This window comes from Armigeres subalbatus, chromosome 1 (genome assembly GCF_024139115.2).
Source record: "Armigeres subalbatus isolate Guangzhou_Male chromosome 1, GZ_Asu_2, whole genome shotgun sequence".
In the NCBI taxonomy this organism is placed as follows: domain Eukaryota; kingdom Metazoa; phylum Arthropoda; class Insecta; order Diptera; family Culicidae; genus Armigeres; species Armigeres subalbatus.
In genome coordinates, this window is record NC_085139.1 from 143,908,336 (window position 1) to 143,929,012 (window position 20,677).

At 38.4% G+C, this 20,677-nt stretch overlaps 1 protein-coding gene across 2 annotated transcripts in view; it reads left to right on the top strand.

The window, feature by feature from the left end:
• The window catches only part of LOC134205207 (hemicentin-1-like), a 495,388-nt gene that overhangs the window by 377,787 nt on the left and 96,924 nt on the right, over positions 1-20,677 (top strand). For both annotated transcript variants that reach the window (XM_062680249.1, XM_062680250.1), the window contains one exon: positions 6,754-6,884. In XM_062680249.1, coding sequence (XP_062536233.1) covers positions 6,754-6,884 — 131 coding nt within the window. The remainder of the gene's footprint in view (positions 1-6,753; positions 6,885-20,677) is intronic.

Consider the following 20,677-nt stretch of genomic DNA (forward strand, 5'->3'; position numbering starts at 1 on the left):
CACTACATATGTTTTACGCAATCGAAGAAATCTCTCGGATAAGTCCTCTGGCGCCTTCATTGCATATGTTCATGGTCATCCAAGAAAACCCTGGAAAAGGCCTTCAGGTCTACACGCGTATCCAGAGATCTTTTAGATTGTTTCAAAACTGGTACATGCCCTTTGTGGTACATAGAATAGAACGCCTTTATTGCATATGTTCATGGTCATCCAAGAAAACCCTGGAAAAGGCCTTAAGATCTACACGCGTAACTAAAGATCTTTCAGATTTTTTCAAAAGTGTTACATGCCCTTTGTGGTACATAGAATAGATTGCGTCCATTGCATAGGTTCATGGTCATCCAAGAAAACCCTGGAATAGGACTTTAAATCTGCATGGGTACCCAGAGATCTTTCGGCTTGTTTCAAAAGTGGTACATGCCCTTTGTGGTACATAGAATAGAATACGTCCATTGCATATGTTTATGGTCTTCCAAGAAAATGCTAAAATAGGCCTCAGGATCTTCACACGTAACCTTTCGGATTGTTTCAAAAGTGGCATATGCCCTGTTTGGTACATAGAATATACCGCTTTCATTGCATATGTGCATGGGTCTCCAAGAGAACAGCAAGAACTTCACGCGTAACCAGAGTTCCTTTGGCCTAGTTGAATAGTTATACATGCCATTTATAGTACGTAGAATAGAATGCACCCATTTTAAATGTTCATGGTCATCCAAGAAAACCCTGAAGTAAGGCATTAGGATCTACACCAGAGATATATCAGCCTGTTTTAAGTTTGGTACATGCCTTTGGGGCCCATGAATAAAATGCGTTCATGGCATATGCTAATGGTCATCCTAGAAATTTATGGAGTAAGACTTCTAGGCTTACACGAATATCTAGAGGGTCTTTAAGGTCACTTCTTACGGAATCCAAGTTTCAAAGTGCTCGCGTTTTCGGAACACACCACTCGATACGGAAGCAACGCACAACTGTCATTTTTATCATTTCATGCATGCTACGACGCAGCAAAGCTAAATCAACAAAAATGACAGTTGTGCGCCGCCTGTATCGATTGGTGTCTTAAAACGCGAAATTTGAATTCCGTGAGGTGGCCTTAATCTAATTTTAATATGGTACATGATCTTTGTGATATTAGCCCGTTTTTCCCTCACGTTCTCGGCGTGAAGTTGTATCGTTCCAATTTATTTACATTTTGCATTTCCAAAGCATAGACTTCATATTAGTGATATCAATGAAGTTTGTATACTACCTGGAACCAACAACAACAAGACAACAATAACTACTTGGAATGCTAATATATCAAGATGAGGTTTCACATCTTGTTTATTCTTCAATAACTGCGCAGAGCTAATGACAACAACTTGAACTACTTGAAATGCAAACATATATCAATAGCCTTCCGTTCGTGGGTTGATCTACAGATCATTCCTATATGGAGTTCATAGACTACCTAGTACCATGGCAAAAACAAAACTACAGCAGACGTTCGATAACTGCAAGTCATTTAACTGCAATTCGATAGTTGCAACAGTTTTACAGTTATCAGACCGCTAAACTTCAAACCGATGTCAGACTCAATGACAGCTGCATTGCGCTGCACATTTAGATGCACTTTTCTTGTATTTGACGTTCGATTGACAACCGTTTGACGTCTAGAAGGCGTTGCAGTTATCGAACGGCATTCGATAACTGAAAAGTAAACATTTTGCAGTTATCGAACGGCTACTTACTAGGAATGCGTATATTCACTCAGATGAAGTTGACCCGATTTTGTCACTCCCAGATTTTGTCTACCCCTGATTTTGCCTAACCCGATTTTATCACGTTTTCGACCCAATTTGCCGCAAACAATAAAGATTTTCATGAAATAACTTTCACTGCCTGTAGCTTATTATGAATCATTTATGAGTACCTGTTGATAAGTTTGACCATCTCTTCGACAAAAAAATACGGATTCCATTCACGTATTCTGCCTTGCCTTGCCTTGCCTTCATTACGGAGCCCACGACAATGAAAATAACTACTTAAAATACAAACATATACCAAGAAGGAGTCTCACAACTTGCTTATTTTCAAATAACTGCCTCTATTAAGGAGGTTGATCCATCGACCTTGACTCTATTTCATAGACTACCTGAAGCTCAAGACAACAACAAGAACTACTTGGAATACAAACATATATCAAGATGGGGTCACAAAACTTGTTTATTCTTCGACAACTGCCTCCATTAAGGAGATTGATCTAGAGAACTTCGGTGAGGTTTGATCCAACGAAATCAGTACGCTAGACAGGTGTTTTCCCTACTAAACTATGATGGACCTCCGTCGTCCTCCGCAGCTTAGCGGGTACTGATGAAACCAAATTCACCGCACCGGGCATGCAGCCGAACTCTCGCAATACATTCTCAGAACTAACTCTCTCATATATGTTTTTGTACAATGCCGACCAAGTAGGATGAGTATTTAGTGTTATCTGGCTCCTACACACTTGCTTCATCACCAACGGCGTTCGATGAAGTAGGGTTGTGTGAGATTGGGCCAGTTGGTCGTCAGATCCCAACTCGACCACATAAGCGAAGAGAGATCGCCTTTCGAGTTCAGTACATTCAAAGTTAATTGCCTATGTTCCGGGTATTGAGCCACCCGGAGTGGAAATTAATTACTATGTCTGAAACTCGATTATGCATATGAACAACATGTAATAGATTAACTTCGGGAAAGGTATTGGAGGAAAACCGCTACCTTCCATCCCTCCCAGTTGTTCTTCAATAACTGCATCCGTTACGGAGGTTGATCCACCGACCTTGACTCTATGGAGTTCGTAGACTACCTGGAGCCCACGACAACAACAAGAGCTACATGGAATACAAACATATACCAAGAAAGGGTCACGCTACTTGTTTATTCTTCGATAACTGCCTCCATTACGGAGATTGATCCGAAGATCTTGACTGTATGGAGTTCGTAGACTACCTGGAATTCACAACAACGACAAGAAATACACGAAATACAAACATATACCAAGAAGGGGTCACGCAACTTGTTTATTCTTCAATAACTGCCTCCATTACGGAGGTTGATCCACAGACCTTGAATCTATGGAGTTCGTAGACTACCTGGAGCCCACGACAACAAGAACTACTTGGAATACAAACATATACCAAGAAGAGGTCACAAAACATGTTTATTATTCAATAACTGCCTCCATTACGAAGATTGATCCACAGACCTTGACTCTATGGAGTTCGTAGACTACCTGGAACCAATGACAACAAGAACTACTTAGAATACAAACAAATACCATGAAGGCGTGACACAACTTGTTTATTCTTCAATAACTGCCTCCGTTACCAATGTCGAACCCCATACCTTGACTCTATGGAGTTCGTAGACTACCTGGAGTCCTCGACAACAACAAGAACTACTTGGAATACACACATATACCAAGAAGGGGTCACGCAACTTGTTCATTCTTCGATAACTGCCTCCATTATGGAGATAGATCCGAGGATATTGACTGTATGGAGTTCGTAGACTACCTGGCACTCACGACAACAACAAGAACTACATGAAATACAAACATATACCAAGAAGGGGTCACACAACTTGTTTTTTCTTCAATAACTGCCTCCATTACGGAGGTTGATCCACCGACCTTGAATCTATGGAATTCGTAGACTACCTGGAGCCAACGACAACAACAAGAACTACTTGGAATACAAACATATATCAAGAACCCCTTCACAAAACTTTTTTATTCTTCAAACGCTGCCTTCGTTACCGAGGTCGATCCCCAGACCTTGACTCTATGGAGTTCGTAGACTACCTGGAGTCCTCGACAACAACAAGAACTACTTGGAATATACACATATACCAAGAAGGGGTCACACAGCTTGTTTATTCTTCTTGAAATGCCTCCATTACGGAGGTTGAACCACAGACCTTGAATTTTTGTAGTTTGTAGACTACCTGTAACCAATGACAACAACAACAATTACTTGGAATACAAACAAATACCAAGAAGAGGTCACACAACTTGTTTATTCTTCAATAACTGCCTCCGTTACTGAGGTTGATCCACAGATCTTGACTCTATGGAGTTCGTAGACTACCTGGAGCCCACGACAACAACAAGAACTACTTTGAATACAAACATATACCAAGAAGGGGTCACGCAACTGGTTTATTTTTCGTTAACTGCCTCCATTACGGAGATTGATCCGAAGACCTTGACTGTATGGAGTTCGTAGACTACCTGGAATCAATGACAGCAACAAGAATTACTTGGAATGCAAACATGTTTTAAGAAAAGGTCATTGGATGACCCGGAACATATACTGTGAAAGCATTATATGCTAAGCACCAAAAAGAGCATGTACCGTTTTAAAATTTACACGATAGACCTTTGGTTACATTAGCAGACCATAAGATCTTATTTTAGGGATTTTTTGGGTGACTTAGGCCTTACTCCAGGGGTTTTTGGAGACCCAGAATGTATACTGTGAACACCGACTATTCTAAGAAGCGCAATGAGCATGTAATATATTCGAAACTGGTTGATAGTCCTTCGGTTACGTGTGTAGACTCTTAAGTCTTACTTCAAAGATTTCTTGTATAACCATGGACAAAAGCTGTAAACCTTGACTATGGGAAAAAATATATGAGTTTCTGTTTCCAAAACTGTCAAAATTATCTAAATCGGTTGAAAATTGTTAAAGTTTGAAAATATCAATTTAGTGGAACACGGGTACCCTGTCGGCCATCCACGTGGTAAAAAAAATCAGATGCCCCTCCCCACGTCCCTCCTCACTATATCAACTTGATTTTCTCATAGATGCTACATTTTATGGAGTTCTTAGATGTCACCGAGTTTCAGCTTTCAGCTATAAAAATTCATTGAAATATCACCACTTGAATTTGAAAAAGGAACACGGGTACCCCGTCGGCCGCATAAGGGTTAAGGCTTCCATAGAACACATCCTTCACGTCATTAGACTTATCGCTCGTTGTAATTCTATTAACAATGAGAGTCGATGTAACAAACCTTTGTTTCATTGATGACCGAAGAAGTCTAACCAACACCATTATTGACTCAATAAACACTTTTAATTTCCGAAATTAGTACATTTTTTCCTTACATTTGGTTCTCAGTACAATTTCGTAAGTTCTAGTCCATCACGGAGTTACAATTACGGTACGGTGTGCGGTCATCCCGCTCATTATCATGTCCGTTGTCTAATATATGATGAGCTAGTCAGTTTGTGTAAGCTTTGATGGCAAAAGGTCATTCTATCTTTTAATTTTTCGGGTCTTAGAACTGTGCAGGTGTTTCATTTCCACACACTCGTTTTCCTACAGGCTGATTTTTTTTCTTTTGGAATAAGTGGATCTGCAGCCGCATAAATTGCCTATGCTCCCACGCTACGCGTGATCACTGAAACATAAATATCGTATTTGCATTTTAATATGTGAAATAAACATAAAGAAACACTAGTGGATTCCACCCTAAATTGTTGCAATGCCAACGGATTCACAAATGCGAAAAAAATAGTTCATGATTTGCACATCTGTGCGCAATAAAATCCTGACGATGATTACGCCATGCTAAATAATATCTTTTTCTTTTTACATTTTCTCATGCATATGTTCGGCGAAGAAAACGCTCGTCCCTGCTGCTCCTGAGCACGGACAAAAATGGAAGTGTCATTCCTATGGAAACAGACTCTTTTCCGAGATCGGATAAACCCGACAAACAACCGCATTCTTTCGCGCATAAAAAGACATATCTGAAATAAAGCGCCCTACATAAATATGATGGTGGTGGACCCTTCATTGCTTTTCTTTCCATTTCAGACAGACACTCCTATTATTTTTTTCCCTCTCAAAACGGTGGCTAGCGTTGTTTTTACGATGGTGACCGGCGGTCATGGGGAGTATACATTTTTCCTCGTACAATCAGCTTTACTGAAAGGTTATCATTTTACAAATTTTTCAAGAATGGTTCAAATGGTTCATTTTATGAGAATCGTTTTAGCTTAATGAACTGTGAAAGTTTGTGTATTTTTATATGTGAAAATGTTCACATCTTGGAACGTACATTCATACTATTCGCTTTTCATAAAATCCAATCTATGGAAAACCTTCGATGGATTTTTTTTTGTCATAATCGTTATGTTGGTTGATATCTCCCGGAGTTTTCATCACCATTTTGTTGTTGTTGTCTAAATCTACCTAGCAAATTTGCGATTAGCAGTATTGTGGACATAACTTTTTTGAAAACCACCTAATCCTGTCCCTTTTTAATATAAAACATCTGTTTTTTTTAATTAATGACTCTGATTGTCGAATTGATATAAGGTAATAAATACTGACATTATTTTTTTAATTACATTTAAGAAAAGCTTGCGACAAAAATGATTTGTTTCGCTATTCTGTCTAAAATTTTGAATTCTAATGTTCTAATCCCAGTGTTCCATAGGATAATACTTTTAAAATATTCCACAATCACGGCATAAAACATCACCCAACTGGTTGCAAGAAACTTTGTATCTATCACACATGCCATCACAACATGCTCCATCTACAGCACCCCACATAGGGCGGAATCACCGCCATCAACGAAACCTCAAGAGCCGTTTCCCTGATGTCGCATCGTTTTTCGAAATGCTAATCCGAGCTGTTATCGCGTCGCACTCGACTACACACAGACGTACACTCTAGATGCTTGTTTTACTTCTTCTCCCGCAGACACGCCAATTGTTACGCTAAAAATGGGATCATCGTTAAACCCAGACGACATCAAGGAGGGTGATGATATATACTTCGACTGCCACATACAGTCGAACCCGAAGCCGTACAAACTGGCATGGTATCATAACGTAAGTACATAATGCATATAAAATGATATAAAATTACTCTGCACCAGTAACCGCATAAATCAAACATGGAAGTTAGATAGACAATAGGAATGGAAAGCGCCCGGAAAGTGTGTGTGTGGAGAGGAAAATAAGACATAAATTTAATGCTATCTCTTTAGCGATGATGTGCACAATCGAGGGTAGAAGTATGAAATAATCACTGCTTGTACTGATACTTGGTTGAATTTTTACGTTATATGTATACGACCCTTTTTTCTGATAAGCAATCTGATGATCGGGTTGTTTGTTTTGCTGTGACTGTCATTAATATCTGAAATTAGTATTAAAATCATGGAATGAACACCGTATTTAAATAAGTCGTATTAAAATCTGAGTCAAAACGGTAGATTTGTATCAAGAGGGGAGTTTTGCCTTACATCACCGTTAGATGTCATGATCGTTTTTCATTTCTTTTTATTATTTAGAAGGTTTTTTCTCTATATGGTTTGAGACCTAATTTTATAACGTTCATTCCAGCCACGATAAATATGAGGAAATAGCAAAAATGTGCTTTACCACGATGGTTTGAATGATTGAGTCTGTGGCTTTTTTGGACATTCAACATAAGAAGCCATCTAGTCAGCTTGAAGGCATGTCTTTTCATTCTCAGATTATTTCAAGTTTGGCTGAAATTCGGTTCTTCTCAGGGCCGTAATATCGTTTACTCTCGTGGTAGCATAGTTGAGTGTTCGTCGCTCACTGCTTAATTTCGTCGGTTTTGCCCTGTTAAGTTCACTTAGTTGTATTGAGATTTACACATCTTGCACACTTTTGTATTGCACTGCTTGCTGTGTTGGAAGTGTTCGCGTAGTTAGTGGAAAAGTTGAGAAAATTGCCACGAGTATTACATCGGTCCTGTGGTGTCAGTCGTGTTTTCCCTTGTTTCTACTCTAGCCGCACTTTACTTGCAACCAGCTTGCAACCGTACCGTCCCATCGTCATTGTGTGCGTTTGTTTACCCCAGAGCACCTACACGGAAGAAAGAAAATTAGCTTTTTTCAAGCGTAACTGTTGAAAATACCGAAGCAGTAAAATGTCTCTCGTGTGCTGTCCATGTGCTGGTGAAATCGATGAAGTCCAAGTCGAGTGCCAAGGTTTTTGTAAGGCTATTTTCCATTCCCGTTGCTGCGGAGTTAAGGCTGATGCGTTTGAAGAAATTATGAAAAATCCGTTAGTCTTCTGGTTATGTCCTTCATGCCAAAATTGATGAAGGAAATGCGCTTCCGTAATGCCGCCCGGGCCGCCTATAAGGTCGGACAAGGAGATGCACTAAACTCGCACAGCGATATCATGCTGAACCTGAAATCCGAGATTTTAGAAGAATTGAAAACTGAGATCCGGACAAATTTTGCGAAACTGATCAATTCGAGCTCGTGCACTCCCAAGACATCCATGTATGCTGGCATCCATCCTACTGTAAACAGAAGCCGAAGATTGTTTAGTGTGGTTGATGACAATATTCCGAACAAACAGCCTTCAATGATGATCGGAACCGGTAGCACTCCCTCTCCATCATTTGGAATTGCCACTGTTCCTGCAGTTCAGCCCAAATTTTGGTTATATTTGTCTCGGATAGCCAGAGATGTTACTGCCGATCAAGTGTGTGCCTTAGCTAAAATACGCCTGGGCAGCGAAGACGTACAGGTTACCCGTCTTGTCGCCAAGGGAAGAGACATCAGCACCTTAACCTTTGTATCCTTCAAAGTGGGGTTGAGCTTGGACTTGAAATCCAAAGCATTATCAACCTCCACATGGCAAAAAGGAATTGTCTACAGGGAGTTCTGCGACAACAGATCTGACGAAAAATTTTGGCACCCGAGACCTGCTGCCACAACCGTCGATCCACTGAATGTATCTTCAGAGGATGTTGTAATGGAGTAAGCAATAGTCAAGCCACACCGGGACGCATTCTTGCCGTAAGCTTCGAGGAAGGCCCTATTCCTCTCACCACAGTCGAGCCTTCCCTGCCAGCGACCAGCAGCCGCCCCGGTCCTGTGTGTGAGCTGGGAGATGGGGTCTTCCGAACTCCATTTACAGACAAGTACCGAGTTCATTCATGCATTTCTGTCCCTGATGTAATCGTCGCTTCCATGGAAGCTGACATGACTGCAGTCAACGCCAATCAACAAAACAGTCGTCATCTACCTCCGTAAACTGCACCGAGCTGAAACCGGGACGAACATCTTCCACAAGCCGTAAGGAAGCCCCTATGCCTCTCAGCGCAGTCGTCCCTCTGCTGCCACTGACCTGCAGCCGTCCCGGTCCTGCGTCTGAGTTGGAGGATGGGGTCTTCCGAACCTCTATAAGAGGCAAGTATCAAGTTTTTTCGCGCAGACCGCATCATGCTTTCGTGCTGTGCGGTTCTTTCTCTCTTTGCGGAAGGAAGTTTTTAATACTACCCGAAGCTATTTTAATTTCAACGGTGCTTCTTAGCGCTATTTGTACCCACTGATCCCGTTACGATCTTTGCAAGGACCCGTGCCTTCGTTTTACGTTGGACCCGTTTGCGGAAGTAAAATTCCGACAAGCGGTGGTAATCCTGCAGGGACACCGTTCTGGGAAAAAACCTCTTAGAAGGTCACGTCTCCACGCTCAGCCATGAGCATTAATAAAAACAAGAGGAAGGGGGAGTCTCTGAATTCTCCACTTCCTTCTAAGAAACAAGGTTTCAAGACCGTCCTGCCTAAGCGCGGAAAAAATAGAAGGAAGCTGGAGAATTCAGATATTCCTTCTAACTCCAATATCGGAAATAATTCTTTTCCAATCGAACTGAGCAATCAGTTCGATTTGATTAATGATGAAATTGAGCAAATCGAATATACCTCTAGCCCAGGTGATTCGATCCATGCGAAAAAGCAAAGGATTCCGCGAATTGTGGTATCTGTTTCCGAGTTTTTTAGGCTTTAGGAATGAGATTTTGAGTAACTTTCTAGGAATCAAGGTTTCATTTCAGATTGCCTGGAAGGATGACGCCGCGTTTTGCCGCGATCGCAAACGTCTTCTTCAGTATTTAACTGAGAAGCGCCATAAATTCTTCACATACGACGACAAAACTGAGCGATTGTTCAAAGTCGTCTTGAAAGGTCTCCCCAGAGTGATGATAAATCACTGGATGAGATTAAAATTGAAATTTCTCAATTACTTGGATTTTCACCAGTCCAAGTAATTAAGATGAAAAAGAAATCCCATTCTGGTACTTCCCAGAGGGGCAGTTCTCAAGAATTTTATTTAGTTCATTTTAACAAAAGTGAACTAAATAATATGAAAAGTTTGGAAAAGGCCTGTATTATGTCCTATGTCCGTGTTACATGGGAACATTTCTGCAGGCCTGGGGGAAATTTCCAAAGCCCCACCCAGTGCCGTAAGTGCCAAAAGTGGGGTCATGAAACCAAACATTGTCACATGGATGCTAAATGCATGATTTGTGGTGGAACCTCTCACGCCAAGGACGCATGTCCTGTGAGAGAAGATTCCAATAAATTTAAATGTGCAAATTGTGGGGGCAATCATAAATCCAATTTCTGGGAATGCCCTTCACGCAAAAGGTTTTGAATTCCCGTGCAAAATTGATGACGGGAAATTCCAATCGGATCCCAGATTCGACGGGTAGAAATTTTTCAAACGCTCAAATTTCGAAACCAGTTACCGGTAAGCAATTCATACCCACCACAATTCACAAACAAATTTTGCCGCTCGTCAACGGGTAGCAAGCACTTCAGTAAATTCCAATTTTTCGAATGTACCTACGTATGCAAACATCGCTGCTGGTAGACAAAATTTCTCTTCTCAAAATGAGGTTTATACCCATGTCCCAACGGAAAATAACGGTCATGTTGCCGATTCAGGTAGCATGATTGCTTCCGATTTTGATTTTTTAACTGAACAATTGCATCACATGATTGATGCAATGTTCAAAGCAAATACCATTCCAGAAGCTGTTCAGGTTGGTATAAAGTACACACAAAAAATTGTTATCGGACTCCGTTTCAATGGATCTAAATAATTTTGTGAAAGTTCTAAATTGGAATGCCCGCTCTCTAAAGGGTAAGGAAGATGAATTATTCAACTTCCTAACAGTTCATAATGTGCATATTGCGATTATAACAGAAACTTATTTAAAGCCCGGACTCTCCATTAAAAGAGATCCAAATTATTTTATCTACAGAAATGATCGTCTTGACAGCGCCTGTGGTGGGGTCGCCATTGGCATTAATAGACGTATCAAACATAAATTATTTTCTTCGTTTGAAACAAAAGTTTTTGAAACCTTGGGAGTTTCTGTTGAAACAAATTTTGGTCAATTTTCCTTCATTGCAGCCTATTTGCCTTTTCAATGCAATGGGCAGCAAAATAATTTGTTGAAAGCTGATCTTCAAATTCTGACTCGCAACAAATCAAAATTCTTCGTAATTGGTGACTTCAATGCCAAACACCGTTCATGGAATAATGCTCAAAGCAATTCCAACGGCAAAATTTTATTTGATGATTGTTCTGCGGGATATTATACTATTCAATATCCCAATGGCCCTACTTGTTTTTCTTCCAGTCGAAATCCTTCTACAATTGATTTAGTTTTAACGGATTCAAGTCAGCTGTGTGGCCAATTGGTAACTCATGCTGACTTTGACTCTGATCACCTTCCTGTGACATTTGAAATCTCACAAGAAGCCATTTATAATCCAATCAGCTCTACTTTTAATTATCATAGAGCTGATTGGGATTTATATAAAACTAAATAATATCGATAGGAATTTTGATGTTAATATTCCTTTGGATACCAAAAGTGATATTGACAATGCGCTTGTATCTTTGACAAATTTAATTGTCGAAGCCAGAGGCATTGCAATTCCTAAATGTGAAATTAAATTCAACTCCATTATTATTGACGACGATCTTCAGCTACTGATCCGTCTTAAAAATGTGAGGCGAAGGCAATACCAAAGAACTCGCGATCCCGCGTTGAAAGTTATTTGGCGAGATTTGCAAAATGAAATTAAAAAACGTTTCGCTATTCTGAGAAATACCAACTTTGAGAATAATGTCTCGAAGTTGGATCCCAGTTCGGAACCCTTTTGGAAATTAACGAAAATTCTTAAAAAACCTCAAAAGCCAATTCCAGCGCTTAAAGAGGGAAATAAAATTTTATTAACAAATGGCGAAAAGGCTCAAAAACTTGCTCAGCAGTTCGAGAGTGCCCATAATTTTAGTCTAGGTCTCACTAGTCCAATTGAGGATCAGGTTACACGGAGCTTCGAAGACATTCTCAACCAAGATAATGTTTTTGACCCTTCGTTGGGAATTAATTTGGATGAAGTGAGATCTATTACTAGAAAATTTAAAAATATGAAAGCCCCGGGTGATGATGGTATTTTCTACATACTTATCAAAAAACTTCCTGAGAGCTCTTTATCCTTTTTGGCTAATTTATTTAACAAATGTTTTCAATTGGCATACTTCCCAGATAAATGGAAAAACGCCAAAGTTGTTCCAATTTTGAAGCCGGACGAAAATCCAGCTGAGGCTTCTAGTTATCGCTCAATCAGTTTGCTTTCTTCAATAGGCAAACTGTTTGAAAAGATTATTTTAAATAGAATGATGGTTCATATAAATGACAATTCTATTTGGTTTTCGCCATGGGCATTCAACCACCCATCAGTTATTAAGAGTAACTAATTTAATTCGGCACAACAAATCTGAAGGATATTCGACTGGAGTTGCTCTTCTTGATATAGAGAAAGCATTTGACAGTGTTTGGCATGAAGGTTTGATTGTAAAATTGATGAATTTTAATTTTCCTCTGTACATCATTAAACTGATCCAAAATTATTTATCAGATCGCTCACTGCAGGTAAACTATAAGAATTCTAAATCTGATAGATTACCTGTAAGGGCTGGTGTCCCCCAAGGCAGCATACTGGGGCCCATATTGTATAACATTTTTACTTCTGACTTAGCTGATTTACCACCAGGGTATCAAAAATCTTTGTTTGCAGATGACACAGGTCTCTCAGCCAAAGGGCGAAGCCTTCGTGTCATTTGTAGTAGATTGCAAAAAAGTTTGGATATTTTCTCCACTTACTTGCAACAATGGACAATTTCTCCGAATGCTTCCAAAACTCAGCTTATAATTTTCCCACATAAGCCGAGAGCTTCTTATTTGAAACCTTCTAGCAGACATATTGTCACTATGAATGGGGTTCCAATTAATTGGTCTAGCGAAGCTAAATATTTAGGACTTCTGCTAGATCAAAAATTAACTTTTAAAAATCACATTGAAGGCCTTCAAGCCAAATGTAACAAATATATTAAGTGTCTATATCCACTTATAAACAGAAAATCAAAACTTTGTCTTAAGAACAAACTTTTGATTTACAAACAAATTTTTAGACCTGCCATGTTGTATGCTGTGCCAATATGGACTAGTTGCTGCAATACCAGAAAGAAGGCACTCCAGAGTATTCAAAATAAAATTTTGAAAATGATTCTGAAGTTGCCTCCGTGGTATAGTACCAATGAACTTCATAGAATTTCTAATATTGAGACATTGCAACAAATGTCCAACAAAATAATTTCCAATTCAGACAAAAATCGTTGCAATCTTCTATTGCAACGATTAGCTCCTTGTACCCTTAGTATAAATTAGGTTAAGTTTAGTTAAAGTAGAAAACATTGTAATTCCTACATGGTTTAATTCAACCAGAGGAAATATCCCAACTGCCAGTGTTAAGAAAACACGGAACACCTAGTATAAGAAATGAATGCATGTAGTAGATAGTTAGCAAATAAAATTAGTTAAAAAAAACAAATTTACTGTGGCTCACACGTCCTACGTCACAAACAGTCTAACAGAACTGGTTCAAATGGATGTTATTTATACTGACCTCTCTGAAGCTTTCGCTAAGATTAATCACTCATTAGCCATTGCCAAAACTGGACCAATTCGGAGTCAGCGGCAGTCTGCTGAACTGGTTTCATTCATGTCTTTCTGACCGCTATCTGACCGTAGCTATTGGGGAATATACCTCTAAAAGTTGTCATGCACCATCTTCCCGATCTGATCTTCTCGATGTTTTTCAACGATGTACACCTCGTTATCAAATGTCCTCGGTTGTCTTACGCAGATGACCTTAAAATCTTTTTGGAAATACATGGTATCGCCGATTGTCAGCTCTTACAACGTCAACTAGATCGCTTCGTGGATTGGTGCTCTCTAAACCGAATGGTGGTAAACCCGGCCAAGTGTTCTGTCATAATGTTTTCACGAAAAAAAAAACAGCCCATCGTTTGCAACTACAGTCTTCTTGGTACAGAAATAGAGCGAGTGAGCCATGTAAAGGACCTCGGCGTGATCCTAGACTCGCAACTAGTATTCATGCAACACATCTCATTCATCGTCGACAAAGCATCCAGAACAGGATTCATCTTCAGAGTTGCGAAGAATTTCATCGACATATACTGTTTAAAAGCTCTCTATTGCTCCCTGGTGAGCTCGACTCTAGAGTACTGTTCTGTTGTCTGGAGTTCGTTTTACACAACGGTGCTGAGAGAATCGAATCTGTTCAACGCCGTTTCCTTCGATTCGCGCTTCGTACGCTACTTTGGCTGGATCCGTTTCGTCTACCGAGTTACGAAAGCCGATGTCAGTTGATCAACTTGGAGCTACTACAACATCTTTTAATGTTAGCTTTTTTCAAATACTCAACATCATTGGGGCCAAATGTAGCCTGTGGATGCAAAAACAATAAAGAATAAAGAAAGTGACGCGCACACACATACTTACACACATACACACAAAGACATCACCTTCACCTGAAATCCAAGTTATTTACAGGTGCGATGATCCCACCATTTCAATTTCTAAGCGTATAGATGTCGACTAATTATATGATAGTTCATAATAAGAGATTATTCATATTTACGAGATTTTAATTGCACTTGGGAACACGGGGTAAGACGATTCATAATTTATAACGACTCGAAAGAATGTATCGTGACTGTCGATTATTCACAATCTTAATGTTGAATTCATTTTATAAAGCCAATACAAGTCTTTCTGTTATTACTTGGAACGTCTCTAGGCGTCCAGGAAGGTTGTGATTTGTGAATAGCTCCAAAACAATAATTTAAAGTAATAGGATAAAAGAAAAACAAAATTATCATATAAAAGAGATAATAAGCTAAAAATGAATGAACCAACTAAAAAAGTACAATGAAGTTGGTTTTTATACGATGGTTACGTTCCGTGTAAATCGAAATGACGTAAATTCCGAAACCCCCCGCCTAAAAAACGAATTCATCAAAAACCGATTATTCACTTTTTTTTTCGGGGATTTCGATCTTTTTAAAAAATATAATGAAAACTGGGGGGTCTCCAGTAGCTCTGCGAGCAAAGGCGTGGGATTGCCAATCCGGAGATGGCGAGTTCGATTCTCAGTCCAGTCTAGGATGTTTTCGGGTTGGAAACTTTCTCGACACCCTGGGCATAGTGTATCCATTGTACTTGCCATACAAGATCATTCTCATGCAATGGCGGGCAAATAAAACGAAGAATGATGATACCTCAGAACAGAAGGTGAAATCAATGCGATGTTTGAATTGTTTAGCGAAGACTAACTCATTCATTATTTTATCAATCTTAAACAACCACTCACTCACATTATCACATATTCGCTTATTAGTTTTTTCTCATCTACTCACTAACTGATTCTCTTACTCACTCACTTATATAACCTCTAACTGTTCCACCTTTTTACTCATTCACTCAGTCACTAACTAACACACATCGTTATCTAACATACTAACTTCCTAACTCACTAATATACTTTTAAATATGCTTACTCACTCATTTATTCACCCACTATCTCGCATACTCACATTCATTTGTTCTCTTACTTACTCATTTCCTACTCATTCACTCACTTACTCACTTATTCATTTTCTCACTCATCCCTCATCCTTTTACTAACTCACTCAATCACTCGTTCTCCTCGTTCACTCACTTTTTCTCACTTTCAAGCTTTCATCACCATTTGCTTAATTCATCACCCACCTATGCACTGACTTAATTTCTCTCTCACTTACTCTCTTACTTACTATCTCATTCATCATTTACTCACTCACTCATTTACGTATTCACTTACTCACTCACTTACTCACTTAAGCAGTCCTAATTCTCTCATACGATCTTCATTTATTGATTTATCACGTTCGTTTACTCATTTGCTTTACTCACTTATTCACTCACTTGCCCATTCACTCACTAACTCACTCAATTAGTGACTCACTCACTCACCCACACACGTGGGAGATCTGCACCCTCATCAACTAGCATTTTTCATTCGGATTCTACATACAATCATATATTTATTTTACGGGGTACACTGGGGTCGCAATTTGTTGTTGGTTGTTTTGGACCTTGGAGCTAAGGGTATGCAATAATATACTTTTTTTCTGGCGAAACGGAACAAAACGAAATTTAAAATGTCTATGTTGATTCAAAACGAAACGTAACGAAATGAAGTTTTATTTTCGAGACCACGAAACGATACGAAATCAAGGTCTATTTAATTCGAAACGTTTCAAAACGAAACGAAATTTTAAATTTTTTTCGCGGAATTTTTGTTGAATTGCTTACGTACGCAATTTAAATTTAATTTTTGGAAGTCAAAAAAGGCCGTTACAAATATTTAATTTAAACTATTTCCTACTAGTCTCCGAAAGGTCGAGGGTGAGTGGGAGTAGCGATGGATAATAAAAAAATGAAAAACTCCTGTTATGCAACAAATAGAATTTTGATAACAGAAGAAGCAGGTTATGGAAGCGGTTTCAAAGGAATTAGTCGTGAAGCGTATGCCCCCATATATGATCAGTTTTATATCAGTTTGCAATTCTTCTCGTGACGAGCACCTAACGGATATAATTCTGTTAAAATTCTTTTTCCACCTTAAAATTAAAATGCTTACTCCACATCGTCCTATAGATGCGCAAAATGTATCCGCAATACAATCAGCACGAGCTATCAAAGGTTCGATAGCGAATCCGATCATCGACCGATCCACTTCAGAGGTGGATAACCATCTGAAATTTGTATATCTCGCGCTTAGCATCATAGGGGCGTTACTGCGTTGATCGATTTCTCTTCGTCGATGCTTTTTTTCAACAATGCAGTGAATTTAGACAGTTTCCCATGGATTTTATAGTTTGAGGTGGTAAATGATGGTTGCATCTTTCTTCAGAAGCAACAATCATGGTTGTAGCTTTGAATCTTTTGCGTTATTAACGAAAGAAAAAATCGATGAAGAGAAATCGATCAATGGTGTTACGCCCTTATGAAACTATGCGCGAGATATGATTTGTCGCGATTTGTCATGTTTTTTAAATCCCTCTTCTCCGTGATGTACTATAAAGTACGTCGATTTCTTCAATTAAGGCTCAAGAAAAGTTATACGATGAAAAGAGCTTTCTGAATGATTTACCACCGGCGTTGTGTCGTTTGCCTCTTTCTGTCCTTCAAAAATTATAATTGTAGTACTACTACACTAAAAAATCCACAAACACTCATTCAAAAAATTCGGATTTGTATAGTGGTTTGATGCTAATATTTGTTCCTACAACCAACAATCTGGTCTGGACTCTGGCAAATTCCATACGAAGATCTAGAAATACCCACTACTTTGCAATGTTACATACATATTTTGCAGATAGTCAATAGGGCCTTCTTCATGCTCACTTAACCCTTGAACGGTGCTTACTCAAATGCTTTAGCTTGGCTTAAGGCCTAAGTGGAGGTGAAGGCCTTTAGTAAGAAAAAGGCGCCAAGAAAAGACTTCGTCAAGAGTGCTAGGAATCCACGAATTTGCTTGCTAGACAAAGTTATCAGTATAACTAATTCTTATTACGAAAATTTACACTCCATGCCTGACGTACTGAAAATTGCGTTAAATCATACGCATTTTCGTTAAAAATAGGATAACCCATCGCACTAGGGCCACGTAACATGTTTTTCGGCTATCTTCATGAGCTTTTTTTGTAGATTATTTGAAAAACATGTTATTCAGATCGTATTGCGAAGAAAAGTGTACCAATAAATGGAGTTGTTATTTTAGGGCGGAATACATGGAATACATGCGACGAAAACATTTTACCAATAATGGAGATGGGGAACGCTTTCGAATGTATATCCAAGGTAAGCGAAATGGAATTTCGTTTAATTCTAGGAAAATGAATATTGTTGGAATGTTAACGCAGTTTTAATATCACAATAACCAAAAATTAGTGGTTTCAACAAATAAAATAATTTAGTCCGGCTTTATTGGCAAAATACCCCTATGTACGTCGTTTTGCAGTCCAGTATCTGGACAGAAGAAAATGAAATGTTCATGAGACGACCGAAAGTCATGCTTCCTTCCGTGACCACTACTAATGCATCTGACGGAATCCTGATCGTTACTGCCTGACAAAAGGCAAACATTAAATTGCAAAGTGAAAAACTCAAAGGAGACAATTCTATTCGCATTCTGCGGTTAGACCCTGTTAGGAAGGTGAATAACGAGGCGCTAGGTCATAGAAGGAGGTGAGATGTGGCAACTATGTTTCTGATGTCATGATTGTTCTGATGTCAACATTGTTTTATTTTTTCACAAATTTACTTTCCAGCATGAATAGTTTTCAAGTCGTGAATTGCCTGCAACTGATAACTTATTTTGTTAACAAAATCCAACATCAATATAAGTTTAAATTTTTTTCTCTTTATTAAGGGGACTTTCAGCCTTAGGGTGCCGGTCTCCGAGTTTCAATTTTATTCATCCACAGCAGGAATAGTTTTCGATTAGATGACACAGTAATATTTTTCTGCTATAGATTTTGATCTTTTAACCGATGAAACGACCAAAAAGATATCAGTCTGAGTTACCAAAATTAGGCGATTTCACAACAACAAAATTAGTATGGCATGCAAGTATCATCGTGTGAGACTAATAATATCTTCTTTGTCTTCTTTTATGGCTCTACATTTCAACGGGAGCTTGGCCTGGGTTTCAACTTAGTATTTTCTTATTTTTATTTTATTTTTATTTTTTTATTTTTATTTTTTTATTGACAAAGTTCGTGTCCATTTACAATCTTAATCTACTTATTTACACATTTTTAGCAAACATTTAGAAATTTTCCAAATTTAGTTTCACAGGTTTTTCTGTTCACCCATCTGAATTCTCTAATCGATTTTTTAAAACAGTACGCAATATTATGCACTGCTAACCACAATGCTGCATTTTGTTGTTTACTGTTTGAATGTACTTTCCATTGTAATAAATCCTCTATTCTATTATATTCAATTTTGATCCTTCCTGTTAGAATATGCTTGGTCCAGTCTCTTATTTTTTTAGTTTTCGTACATTCTCTTTCTCTGATTCTGTGCAAGTTACTATCTGGAACTTTACATGCATCACAATCGCTGCTAGACAAATTACCTATGTTATACGATAGCATTTTTTCTTTGTTCGGAACTATGTCATTTACTAACTGAAAAACAATTGACTTATCGGATGATGATAAAAAATTTATTCCTAGATTCTTCCATATTACGTCCCATTCCAAGTCAGGAAACCTGCCTTCAATATCAACTGTAATATTCTTTTTATCAATGAAATACGAATATAAAAGCCTCGTGGTTTTGAGCGTATAGTTTGATTTGATCGAATTTGCATATTCTACCCATTCTTTTGCGTTACGTGTTAATTGGTTTAGTTTGTTATGCTTCAATAGATATTCTTCCTCCACATTATCAGAACTATCTGTATTATACAAAATATTTTTTATGAAGAGTGCCTTGCATTGTGATTCTGGATCAATAAGTTTGATCCCTCCTTTTTCATAATCTAGGTAAAGCTGATCCCGTGCAGTTTTGAAAATATTCCCTCTCCATAAAAATTTTCCAACTGCCTGTTTAATTAAAGCAAGGTGTTTGTTTTTAGGCGGAATTATTTGTGCAGTGTACCACAATTTAGAAAGAATCATGGTATTCATTAACCATGATTTCTCATAGATATTTAAATTACGAACCCTATGAATTTTGAACAGAAAGTTAATATCTTTGATCAATTCGTTGTAGTTGATATCTATCATTTTCGACCATGAGTTACTGATTTGGATACCCAGAATTTTGAGTTCGTCTTTCTCTTGAATTAACTGAGGTCCCGATTTGGCAATGTTCAAGCGCAAGAACGAGGATTTATTCAAATTTAATTTGATTTTTGAATATTTTGCATAACATTTTAATATGTCCACAATCATGTCAAATTCTTCTTGTGATTTGATGAATATATTTAAGTCATCGGCATAAGCAATAACTTTTAAAAAATTTCCGTAGACTAGTACACCACTTCCACTATTATAAATTTGACGAATTAACGGTTCGATATATAACGCGAATAGTAACATGCTTAAAGGACATCCTTGTCGCACAGAACATTTTATTGGAAATTCAGCTGTGAGAAAACCGTTATACAGTACACGTGAAGAAGCTTTCTCGTAAATGTTCCTTATACAATTGATAAAGCTCACCGGAAACCTGAATTTCTCTAGTACCTTCCATAACCAACGATGATTGACTTTATCGAACGCTTTTTCTAAGTCTATTGTCAGCAAAAATCCTTTGAACGATTTAGACTCCATTGCCCTCGTAATTATTCTTCTGACATCCTTCAAATTTTCAGTACACGACCTATTAGCAACTACTGCTGTTTGCCCCGGACCCA